This window comes from Hydra vulgaris, chromosome 08 (assembly GCF_038396675.1).
Source record: "Hydra vulgaris chromosome 08, alternate assembly HydraT2T_AEP".
Lineage (NCBI taxonomy): Eukaryota > Metazoa > Cnidaria > Hydrozoa > Anthoathecata > Hydridae > Hydra > Hydra vulgaris.
Genome location: NC_088927.1, coordinates 3,565,080 through 3,578,895, shown reverse-complemented (window position 1 = coordinate 3,578,895; position 13,816 = coordinate 3,565,080). Strand labels below are relative to the sequence as shown.

General features: G+C 28.2%; 1 protein-coding gene across 2 annotated transcripts in view; it reads right to left on the bottom strand.

Annotated features, from left to right (window-relative positions):
• LOC100211692 (uncharacterized) overlaps nucleotides 1-13,816 on the bottom strand; it is a 177,419-nt gene that overhangs the window by 23,682 nt on the left and 139,921 nt on the right. For both annotated transcript variants that reach the window (XM_065802295.1, XM_065802296.1), the window contains exons 27-30: nucleotides 4,864-5,158; nucleotides 2,434-2,631; nucleotides 2,014-2,294; nucleotides 485-584 (exon numbers count right to left, since the gene is read on the bottom strand). In XM_065802295.1, the coding sequence (XP_065658367.1) occupies nucleotides 485-584; nucleotides 2,014-2,294; nucleotides 2,434-2,631; nucleotides 4,864-5,158 (874 nt within the window). The remainder of the gene's footprint in view (nucleotides 1-484; nucleotides 585-2,013; nucleotides 2,295-2,433; nucleotides 2,632-4,863; nucleotides 5,159-13,816) is intronic.

The window sequence follows — 13,816 nt, the reverse complement described above, 5'->3', positions numbered from 1 at the left end:
AACATATATTGAGGTATACTACATAGCATAAAGATTTTGAAAATTGCTATAACATATATTGAGGTATACTACATAGCATAAAAATTTTGAAAATTGCTATAACATATATTGAGGTATACTACATAGCATAAAGATTTTGAAAATTGCTATAACATATATTGAGGTATAATACATAGCATAAAGATTTTGAAAATTGCTATAACATATATTGAGGTGACATTTAGTAGTTATAGCTTAAACAAATTGAACTAAGAGTTATTTAGAAAAACTTTGAAAAACTTCCTTAAAAAAATTATGTACCTTAATGACAAAATCCTTACTAATTTCTACTGTAACTATTAAACTGTTTAGGAAAAAAATTGAGGTCAGTCCTAATATCAGGAAAATACAAGTTACTATAATACAATATTTTTATTTTTTAGCATTTTAAAAAAATAAAATAAATCAAGTGCAATCAACATGTAAGAAAATTTAAAAAACATACCAGTTTGTTGCTGATTTTGTTTGAGTGGATTGGTTTCATATGGTTGTGTTTTTGGTGTCTTTTTTAATACAGATGAAAAAAAAATAGAAAGAAGAATAACCTGAAAATAATTTTTTTCTTAATATTATTTGCATTACTAATACATAATATCAAAATTGCAAATTAAAAACAAAATTAAAACTAAATAACAAATGAATACTCTAAATTACTAAATGTATGGCTCTGTATATTTAAGAAGGACTTTCCACCCTGTGCCCCTGGCCCAATTGATTAAGGCAAAACAGTGCAAAATTTATTCCCTCTACCTTTATGTACTACTCTACTACTATAGTACACTATACTACAAAATAACATGTTACAACTAAAAGTCCAGACAGACTTTGTAGCTTCAATTTAGGTCTAACAATCTTTTATAATTTTATAATCCTACCTATTATGTTGGAAATTTATTCCTCTACATTATACCATAGTCTTTTTTTTTTAGAACCTAATTAAACATGTCAAAAAGATGGAATAATCAAGAGGCACTTTGTTAAATAGTATATGGTTTTTTGGATTTGCATCCAAGAGAACAAAATGTTTACAGTTAATCATTTAGTCCCAAAATCAACCATGTACGATATACTGCAATGAAAGAAGATCAATATAGGAGCAGAACAAAAAGTTGGAAGCGGTTGGATTTTAATAAAAATGCCTAAGAAACAGATAAAATGCCTAGAAAAATTGTTTGATAGAATGATAGTTTTTCACAACACAGCGTAGCAAAAAGATTCAATTTTTCCCAGTAGTATATATAATCAAAATTATCAATAAAAAGAAAAGCATTTGATATTATAAGAAAACTAAAGTGCCAAAAAGAATACTGGCTCAGAAAGCTGCTGTGTGTCCTAAGTGCCAAAAATTGATTGCACTTATCCAGAAAAAATTGGTGATAATTGACAACAAATTGTATTTTCTTTGTACAACACAGAGCTTTCTGGCAATAAATGATATTATACTTCTAATCCCAACACTTAAATGACAAAATTGTGATCTGATCTAGATCTAGATCTGTGGCCTGATCTATCCTCCGCACACCATTCAAACAAAGTACAAGATTACCTAAAAGGCAAAAATATCAAACAGGTGCCAAGAGACATAAACCCTGCTAATGTGCCTGAATTGCATCTGATTGAGGATTTTGGGACTGAAATTAAAAAATTGGTGAATGCAGATAATTGGCAAGCTAAAAATCTCTGCCAACTAAGAAATCAAATAGAGAATTGTATGAAAAAAATCAATAAAAATTAGGTACATAGACTTGGGGCGAGTACCTTTACAAGAGTTGACAGTGTTCAGCGAAATGGACTAATTAACAATTTTTTTTAATAATTTTTTTTTTACTGTAAATAACAAACTTTTTGTTAATTCAATTTTTTAACTCAACTAATTAACTTAATTAATTAACTCCGTTAAAAAGATATTCATTTTTAAAGTTTGTCTGGATTTTTAGTTGTAACATGTTACAATAAAAAAAAAGGACAAAATACCTTTACAACTTCAATGATAAAAATAGACTGTAAAAAAGTAAACGTCATAGCGACCATCCATTTATTTGCTTTAACTTTGCCAAAAGCCATACTGTAGGTAAAAATAAAAAATGCGCACACTACACATGTCGAAAATGCAAGGACATAGCCTATGTAAATTAACCAATGTGGCATAGATTTTTTGGCTGATTTTTCTTCTTCCTCTTCTTCTTTTCCAAAGAATATGATTGATTGAAAAAATTTTATGATTTTTACATGCATCGAAGATTGTGTTGACAAATCTAGGAAAAAAAACAAGATAATTTTGTTATTATTTTCTTGATTTTTAAAATATCTTTAAAACTAAAATTGATTTTTAAAATAATTATGTTTTGTATAAAAAAAAAAACTTTAAATAGTATGTAAAGAACTTATTTTTACCATATGGTTTCGGATTTTGAGAAACTTCATATTTTTGGTGTTTCAGAGTTTTTGGAGGACCAGCATATTTAAACAAGGTAATTATGATAAGGTTCAATGGAGTTGCTATTGCAATACTCGAGAATGCTACTCTCAATTGATCAACAGAGATAGTGACAAACCCAAGTGTGATCGAGTCTGAAGGCTTATTACTATCATCTAAATATTAAAAAATAATAAAAATTATTAGGTATTGATAATTTTCCCTATCTTACCTAATTTATGCAGATAGATAGCATCTAAATAAAGAATAGAATGAAGAATTTATAATTAGTTTTCAATTATACGGCAATTTTGAATCTAATCTTTCTTTTGTGACAGGGGTTTGCAGTAGCTTGTTAATTTTACCAAAGCAAAACAGTTTACTGCTAATAAACAATTGTCACAATAATAAAAATATTCCTTTATTGATGAATGACAACTCTGTCAAGTTTTATCTTAGATTATCATCCATGATTTTTCATGGAAGTTAATTATATTATTGTGATTTTCTTACTCCTGATTCTATTTTCTCTGTAATCTCTTTCTTGTTCTTGCATAGAAGTGTAATTGTAGTCAAATTTGAGATTGTAAACTGTAGTCATATTTGGAGTAGTTCTTCTAATGAGGCCCTTGCTCTTTTAGACAAGCTCTTGCTAAGCTTGAGCCTCTATCCCATTTTTGTAAGGTTGGATCTCTTTTTCTTTTCTACAAATATTACTATAGTGACTGCTTTAGTGAGCTATCATCACTTGTTCCATCAACCAAAACTCATTGTTTGAGTGGCTTGTCATTTAGCAAACTCTTAAAAACAAAACAAGTGAATTGTCATTTAGCAAAATTGCATCCTATAACTTTACCTGCTTCTTCATGTTTAAAAAAGGTTCTAGCATTTTTTTTTGCAAACATCTGTGTTTTGGAATTCTCTTCTGTGCTTATGCTTTCCTAAAACATAATTATTGTTTTTTAGTCTTCTGCTTTTTTGCCTTTTAGTACTCTTCTTTGTTTTCTGTTAACTTAGTGGTTCTTTGCAGCCACCTTGAGAATAATTTGTTTAAAATAAAAATAAATAAACAAATTTTTTTATTGTAAACAATTATTGTAAGCAATTAGTAATTTTATTTAAAAGCCTTTAGAAGAATATAAAACATATTAAAAAAGGTTAAAGTTTTGAATTTACTTATTCCAAAAAAAATAACCCTTATTTAAAGTATTCCTTAGAGTTTGATGAGGGGAGGTTTGGCGATTGACAGATAAACTCTTTATTTCAAAACAATACAGGGTGAAAAAATATATAAACCACTGACTTCTTTTTTTTTTTTTTTTTTTAGATTATTCACCTCCCCAAGGAGGCTACTCATTTTTTTGTGTTTTTTATTTTTTAGTTGTTATTCGTGGTGCATCTCTCTCTCGACTCTTTAACTCCGAAACACATACCCTGCCAAGCAAGGCCGCTGCGCGGAGAACCTAAGTAGAGCGCGGTACTTCCAGGGACGTGGTTGGAGTCGAACTCCGAACCTCTCGCTTACAAAGCAAGCCCTCTTACCACTACACCACTACCGCAAGTACTTCTGATCCTGTTTGAGTAAAAAATCACTGCCAGCAATCATGATTCTACGTACAAATTGTAAATTTCCAAGACAAGTCATGTTGCACACAATTTAAAACAAATTTGCCTAAACCCACAATGCTTCATTCTATTTTTAGCTACAAATGGTTCTATTTTTAGCTACAAATAGTTACAAATGGTAAGAAATGGTTACAAACTGATCCAACTGTTTCAATATTTTAGTAATATATCAAACCATATAAAAATTTGCACCACTGACACATCACGTATTGGTACTTTATACATGCAGATGGTTTAAAGTTCAAGATTATTGCTTTTGATCTTAATTGTGCTTCTATGAAAGAAAAGCTTAACAATTTACAAGAAATCTAATAAATACTGGCTAAGCTAGGCAGCAATGAAATGTCAATAAATTGCAAAAAAATGAATAGAAACTTTTTCTTTTCAATGAAAGAATACAGAGTATTGTATTTAGTAACTGAATCAATTTATTAAAGCCAACTTGTACAGAAATATAAAAAGGAAATACAAAATACTGGCAACAAAAATTCCTTCAATAAATTTGTTCTTTCCTTTTGATAGTACATAATTTTAAGTAAGTACAAAAAAATTTTTGAATTAGCTAAAAACATTTTACAACTTTTAATGTTTTACAAATTTTAACAAGCATCTTAATTTTGTTATAAATAATACCTACTTATGAAGGATTAGGAGGGGTTACTAAAAGTGCGGTGGTTAAAAGAGAGCAGAGGTCCAAAATTAGTGGCTTTACTGTGTAAGCACTTTATAAATACCACCTTATATAGAATGAAAAATAAATATAGTTTAGAATAAGCTGTTACCTCCTCTGTAAAACATACAGTTTGTCATCATAGTAGTGAACAACAGTGTTGTGCAAGTAGCCAATCGCTGACATCGAGTAAATGTGCTAAGAACTGGTTTTGTAAATATAGAAAACCAAATATGGCCATCATATAAATTTTTAATCAAATTAATTGAAAACAAGTAACTAAAGTTCTCTTTCTCTTCTTTTTCTGCAGGTTGAAGTTTTCTGCAGATAAGACCATCATCTTCTATCAAATCGAGCCATCGATTGCAAATAAATTCAACAACTTGCTGATCTTGCAGATTTTTTATCTAAAATTAATCCGTACTCTATTTTACTACAAATGAAATGTGGAATGTAAAAAATAAATAAAAATATAAAAATATAAAACAAAAACAAACTTTTATATATATATATATATATATATATATATATATATATATATATATATATATATATATATATATATATATATATATATATATATGTAAATGTATTTTACAAATAGAGTGCTCGATGTTCTTCAAGAACAGAGCAATAATAAATTAGTAAAAAACACTTATCTAACTTTTATTTTCTACTTTAAGTTTCACCATTGCTGGATCATCAGGAAGAGTTTACTCTTCCTGATGATCCAGCAATGTATATATATATATACATATATATATATATATATATATATATATATATATATATATATATATATATATATATATATATATATATATATATATATATATATAAATATATATATACAATGTATATATATGTGTGTGTATATATACACACACACACACATATATATATATACATATACATATATATATACATATATATATATATATATCAGGATATCCACTCTGCTGAAAAAACTGGAAAAAATATATAGGGTTGTTTTTGAAAAATATGATGGAAAAACTGGAAAATGTATTTTTTTGTGCATCATTGAATCAATGATGCACAAAATATACATTTTCCAGTTTCTTTAGAATGTTTGTATGTATACTTTAATTCAGATTAAACCCAATATTTTTCAGCCAATCGTCACCGCAATAATTTAGATCTTCTTATATTTATGAATGGTGATGTACTCAACGAGTCATCTACCAGTAATCTTCTAGGATTAACTCTTACTTCCAATCTTTCTTAGAAACCATATATCAAATCTATTGCAAAATTAACATCTACTAAGGTTGCATCTCTTTATCGTGCTCGCAATTTTCTTACTTCGGATTCTATTCTTTATCTCTATAAATCTCAAATCTGTCCTTATATAGAACACTGTTGCAATATCTAGGGCAGATTTTCCAATGATGTCCTTTCTCTGTTAGACAAGGTGAAAAAACGCATTGTAAACATAGTTGGACCTGCTCTTGCAGCCATCCTCCAACTATTATCATATTGTACTATAATACTATAACGGGCACTGCTCTAAAGAGCTAGTGTCATCTACTTGTGCCATCTACTATAATTCATTCTCATGTTACTCGTCATTCAATTAAGTCTCATCCTTTTTCTGTGACTATTTCTAAGTGCTCTAAAAACTTTTATTCGTCTAGTTTTTTTCTTCCAACATCAGTCCTTTGGAATTCGCTTCCTTCATCTTGCTTTCCTGATTCATATAATTTGCAATCTTTTAAGTTGTCTATCAATGCTGCTTTACAATCTTCATCCTATCTCTTCCAGTAACTTCCAACTCTAATAGTGGTTGCTTGCAGCCTTGTTGGAAAAAAAAAATGCTTTTCAAAAACAATCCTTTCTAGATCTTTTATAATAGTTTGAGTGTATATATATATATATATATATATATATATATATATATATATATATATATATATATATATATATATATATATATATATATATATATGTATATATATATCAGTATATATATATATATATATATATGTAAAATATGTGTGTAAATATATATATATATAATATATGTATGTATATATATATATGTATATATATAGTATGATATATTATATAATATATAATATACTATTATACTATTATATATATATATATACATATATATATATATATATATATATATATATATATATATATATATATAATATAATAGTATAATATACTATTATACTTTTATATTTATATATATATATATATATATATATATATATATATATATTTATATATATATATATATATATTTATATATATATATATATATATATATATATATATATACATATATATATATATATATATATATATATATATACACACACACACACACATAAATTGTATACACACTTATTATATACATATCTAATTGGTTGACGTAATTGGATTAACTTTTTTTTACCTATATATAGTAACTAAGTTAAAATCTTATGAGAAAATGAAAGGACAGATACATTAAAAAAATGAGAAAAATGATGCGAAAATGAGCTTAAGTTGATGGAATTAGAAATGATAGCAAAAATCATGATAGTATTTGTAGAAAAGAGAAAGAGATGCAAATTTATGACAATGGGAGAGAGGCTCAAGCTTGGCAGATAGAGCGGGTGCAACTAAATAACAAGGTGTTTTTTGACCTTGTCTAGATGAGAAAGAGCATCATTAAAAGTATTAGCCTAAATATGACAATAGAATTCAATATAGGGGCAAATAAGAGATTTGTATAAGTAGAAATTGGAATTAGGAGCGAGAAAATGACAAGCACAATAAAGAGTAGCAACCTTAGCAGATGCATTTTTAACAATCGATTGTATATATAGTATCCATGAAAGGTCAGTAGTGAACAATAATCCAAGAAGACATAAAGAAGAGGAATCAGTTGCCATTCATTAATATAGAAATGTTGACAGTATTGCAATACTGCTCGCAGTAATGTTCTCAATGTTGCTCGCAGTAAATAACTGAGTTTGGTTGAAGTAAAACAAGCCAAAAAAAGCCCCAATCTGTTATATAAGTGAGATCAGACTTGAATATGGCCACCTGGATTATAAAGTTGAATCATCAGCAAACAGAGCCACTTTAGATGTAAGGTTACCAGAAAGATCATTAACTTAGATAAGAAACAAAACAGGACCAAGGATTAAACCTTGAAGTACCCTAGAAGATACTGAAAATGAAGAAAAGTTTTAGCCTTCAAGGATGACTTTAATAAAGCAGTTAGAAAGAAGCGATTTAATAATCTCCAAAACTTTCCCAGATACACCATATGAAGCAAGCTTATGGAGAAAACCAGCATGCCAAACTTTGCCAGAAGTTATGTCAAAAACAAAAGAAAAATATGTCAAAAAACAATAGCCCTAGCCTCACCAATTCCACCTAATGCACTATAAAATCTTTCACCAAGTTAGCAAGTCAGTCATAGAGTATGAGGATTAAAAATCGTATTGATTATCTAACAGTAAGTTATTTGACTCAAGATCAGATGAGAGAAATTTTTTGATCAAAGACTCAAAAACCTTGCTAATAACAGAAAGAAGACTGATCAGAAAACAATTGGAGAAGTCAGTATATTCTTCGGATTTTTTGAAAAATGGAATCACAGATGCCATTTTTCAGCAGGCAGGAAAACAAGATTCAGTTAAGTATCTAATAGTTTAGAGAGAATCAAATAGAGTTTTAAAGAACAATTTTGTAAGACTATGACTGGAATGTTGACTGGACCGCAAGCTGTAGAAGAGTTTAATTGAGATATGAATTTAACAATGGAAGCTTTAGTGATTTAAATGTCTAACAATAAGTTAACCTGTTTAGTTGAGTCAAATTAGAAAAAGTCTTTGCAATTAGTTAAGCCTTATCCTTGGGAAAGGTAATAAATCAGTCTAATGAATGAGAGATAAAATGTTAGACCTACCCTTGTTAATAACGCTGTTGAAGATTTCCAGAGCCTAACTTTTGAGAAAAGACACAGAATTTAATGAACTGTGAATATTGGAAATTTGCATCAGATAGCACCTTTTTACCATTTCATGCAACAATAAATGGCCCGTTGTTCTCAAGAAAGCTACTCTTTTGAAAAAAAAAATTATTACAATTAGATATAGCAGCTGCTCAAGAAGGTGAAAACCATGGAGTAGAATGAGACTTGACTTGGAACCGACAAGAAAGAATAAAAGTTTCCTTTCCTGCTGGATCCAGAAGGTTACGTAGAAGATGCATTTATCAGTGGAGAGAGTGAGAAAACATCAACCCAAGGACTGTCACAAAGAACACAAAAAAAAATCCCAGCCAGCTTTAGAGTAATAGCAAGTATAGCCATGATAGGGTGAGTCCAAAGAGGTAATACAAGATGAAAGATTTATAGAGACCATTGCATGGTCAGAAATATTTAAAGGAGAAGGAGAAACTAAACACAAGATAGAGCCAGACACAAACCAAGGAGTAAAGGTAAATGATTAAGGTTGTTTAGAAAACGAGTCACAAAGTTAACTGAGTAAGAGATTGAGAAATGCAGAATTTATGGGCTTAAGTGCCAAGTCACCAATGACAACTATAATGGCAGACAGGCTAAAAAAAAGGGCATGGTCAATTTGATCAGAAAATACATTTAAAAGAGTGCAGTCATGTAAAAAAGGAGAAGAATAAAAAACAAAGAGAAAGATGATAAAGAAGGTGAAAAGGTGCTAAAGGAAAACATATAAAAGAATGGTCAAAGGATTCAAACATAATTTCTTGTCAAAAAGGTGAGTTGATGAGTAAGTATACCCACAAGCCTGTGATACAAACCAAAGCATGTGACAGTTAGACCCACAAGCATGTGATAGTTAGAGTCTTTGCAAATTAAAGGATAGCATCCATCTGTACTAAGATCTGAAGAAGGACTAGCCAAATTTAAATTTGTATCACAAAGAGCAAGCAAGCCTAGTGAAATTTGCAAGAGATAAGATTTAACTAATAAAAAGTTACTGTGATTTTTTTGTATTTTTAGAAGATCAATTTTTTTTTCAATGACGTCATGTAGGAATTAAAAACTCTTAGGAATTAAAAGCACTTGAATAAATTATCAAGTTTGTAGATTACAACATATATTAAGAAGACTATTTGGCCGACAAAAAATGGAGAAAGTTGACAAATTTTTCAATTTATATTAGTTGAAATCATATTTCAAGTTTGACATCAGAGTGCTCATTTAAACAAGCAAATGAAGTTTTATATCTGTATATGCACATATATATATATATATATATATATATATATATATATATATATATATATATATATATATATATATATATATAAATATATATATATAGAGAGAGAGAGGGAGAGAGAGAGAGAGAGAGAGAGAGAGAGAGAGAGAGAGAGAGAGAGAGAGAGAGAGAGAGAGAGAGAGAGAGAGAGAGAGAGAGAGAGAAAGAGAGGGCATTTTGCACATTTAGCTTTGTATGAAATGTTGTTGGTGATGTCATACTGACATACTGATACCCATTAATCGCTTTGAAGTTTTAAAATGCTCCCTTTAAACCAGACAGTTTTTATAGTTATCCAAAAAAAAATTATATATATATATTTTTTTTGGTTAAGTATATATATACATACATACATACATATATATATATATATATATATATATATATATATATATATATATATATATATATATATATATATATATATATATATATATATATATATATTTGCATATATAATATATATATATATATATATATAATTTGAATATGATTTTAACAAACATAAATTAAAAAAGTTGTCAAACGAGTTAGCAAACAATAAAAACTCCAATAATTCTTTTGTGAAACTTAATCCTCATAAAAACCACAAAAGTAAGATGCAAGTTTCTGGAAGTCTTCCTTAGTCTGATATCACTTGCTGATAGCATTCCTAATATCGGTAAGAATAAAGAGAAGCTAGGTCTACTCTATCATTAAACTTTTAAGTTTAGCAAACTTTAAAACGAATATACTCCCAGGAGCCTCTAAGCTTGAATCTTTCTTTGGTATAGGGAATGTAAGTAACTATGACAGCAAACACCATAGTAACAAATTTTGGATGGATGTACCAAGGTTGTATGGATTAACTTTTCTAATCATCACTAAGAAAGTTATTAATTGGAGACATAATGTCCTGGCATTATAGTTAGCACCTGGTTGGTACAAATTATACTTTTCAAGCTTGGGTGAATTGACATTCATATAAAATGTAAGGTATTCTACTAAGTGATTATAATCATTACTTGAAAAGACATCAGGCTCAAGGGCATAAGCAATGAATTTCTTAGACTTAAGATATAAACAGTAAAGATCAATTCCAATAACCAGGTTACTTTCAGGAAACTTTTTGTATTTTTCTGAGCTCCTGCTTTACTAAGTAATAAGGTAATTACTACCCATTCAAGCCTTGTTTAAATCTTTATACATTTTGAAAGTTCCACATTTTATACGTTTATAAAACCCCACAGTTTGTTCTTTAAAAATAACTTTGATGCCTCATTTTAAATGAACCTCAGCAATATGATGCCAACACAAGAGCCGGAGAACTGGCTGTCCCAAAATTCTGACTAGGGTTACGGTTGCTCCTGATTTCTTTCTTTTTTTAAAACTGCTGTCTCAGTACACACAGCAATGATATTTTTATATTTTAAATTATTATACCAGATTCTGGAGTGCAATAGCAATTATATTAACTTTTCAATTGTTCACAGGAATAACCCCTAGAAGTAAATCATTGTTTGATGAAAACTCAAGATTTGTAACTGATACTGTTAGTCTATCAACAAGAGCAGTAGTAATATCCAAAATCTTCCTATATTATTCTTTTATGTGTTTTTTATTTTTACAGCAAAGAGAAGCAGCCTTGATTTAGTCTATCAGGTAAAGTTGGGTCATTGCTAAAGACTAAATCATTATGAGGAAACATTATTGCTTTTGAGATGTATTTGTTTCATTTGAAGTGCTTTCTCATTACCAACAGCTCTACATTACTTGTAAATCCCCAGGAACTTGTTTAGTAAACCTAATTTAGAAACAACATCATTTTGAAAATCACAGGAGGCCCAGTTATTTATAATATTTCAGAGCAAACAGTATTCTCCTGTCAAAGTATTGCATAATCCATCTTTTTGTTTGCACTTTATATCTCTTCACAAAGTGTTCTTTGTTTACAATCAAAATTAGTCTTGATTGACATGAATCTTTTAACCATGAAAGAAATAACATACAGAAAGTATCTGATAACATGACCATTAGAAAGCTTTTGCCTGCTTGGTGTAGCTAAGGCAATTTTTAAATATTATAGCGTCTGTATGATATTATGTTATGTTTGACTACAACATATATCCGTTAAATGATCAGGTCTGTGAATTATGAAAAGACCAAAAAAATTAAAACCAAAAATTTAAAATTTGTGGTATCATAAAATATAAATGTTTATAGCAAAAAAACCCAGACCGAAGATTCTTTTTTTTAAAAAAAAATCTTCAAATCACGATTGCTTGTCCAAACTTGAATAAGGTTTAAATAAATACGTTGTTTAGGTGAATAATATGATCTGTTCTGATTGTTTATTGGCAATTTTTCTTAATTATATGTTCTTTCTAGGTCAAAAAAATTATAGTATTTTTTGTGAAAATTGATAGAAATATTGTATTTTGACAACATTATATAGTTAATATATGTCAGAACTGATTAAAACTAGGATCTATTGTGGTTTAAGGCACATTTTCAAAATTTTTTAACTAAATTCATGTTAACGCCAATGAGCAAAAGTGATTAAAAGAATCCGAAATGGTGTTCTTTAGATTCACTATTAGGGGTAGTATAGAGGTTTTGAAAATTATATATAAAAAAGAAATGTTTCTTTAAATATTAAAAAAACCTGAAGCAAAAAAAATCATAACATCTAAAGCTCTTGTTTGTTGTTGGACATAATATGCTGATAAAATCATGCTAATTCCAAATAAAAGAATTGGAGTAATTTGTAAATTGCCTTAACTACACTGAGTGCTAGGTAGAGTATTGTAGTGGAGTTTCAAGGAGGTAGACAGGCCTTCTTGTGTTGTAATTGATCAGTAAATATATGAGATGTAACTCATTGAGTTGAGACTGAAATCTTGCAGATTTTCAATATGTAACACCTCGTAAAATGTAAAATGCTTTTTTCAAAGATGTGCTTAAAAATGTCAATGTTTCAATATTAATGATATGAATAATATGTGCTTTTCAATAATGTTTATAAAGTTTTATTATTTTATATGTTCCCTATATTTGAATATCAAATCGATCTTGTTTTCGAAAGACTTAATTGAATTGTGACAAAGTGTTCCAATCTTTAGATATTCTGTTTATGAAAAAGTTGTCTGATTGCTTAATACTCTTATCTAACTTCATGTTGTCTTGCAGTTGTTACAAAGTGATTAATAGAATATGGAAATTAATTTTGGACATCATTTGAATTAAACTTAATATTTTTCTTTTATTTTCTTTAATTTCAATTTATATTTAATGTTTCAATTTTTAGATAATCTATCTTTTCAATCAATTTTTATCTTTTGTTCATATGATAAAATCATTAGATTCTCCATTTTTATGACTTTATGTTAATTTTTTTTGATTTTATTAAATTCAATTTTTCTTAATTTAAATTAATAAAATTGATTTTATATGCTTTTTTTATCGAGTTTTTAATGTGAGATTTTCCAAGGTGTGGTTTTCCAATGTGAGGTTTTCCAATTATTTGTTATGGTAATACCAAAATCAATTTCATATTGATTTTTAATAGCGTAAAATTATTTAGTTGATAAACATGTTTTTTATTATTTTAACCATTATTTGGCATTTTTTGTTTGCTTGACTTTGACATTCAGTTGACCACTTGTTTAATTCATCTATATTGTTTTGAAGATGTATTTTGTCTTTTTGATTCTTTACCACTGAAATCCCTTGTATCACCAACAAAAAGCTTTACAATGCTTTTTAGCCTAATACATAAACCATTTATGAATACAATAAATTATAGTGGACCTAGCA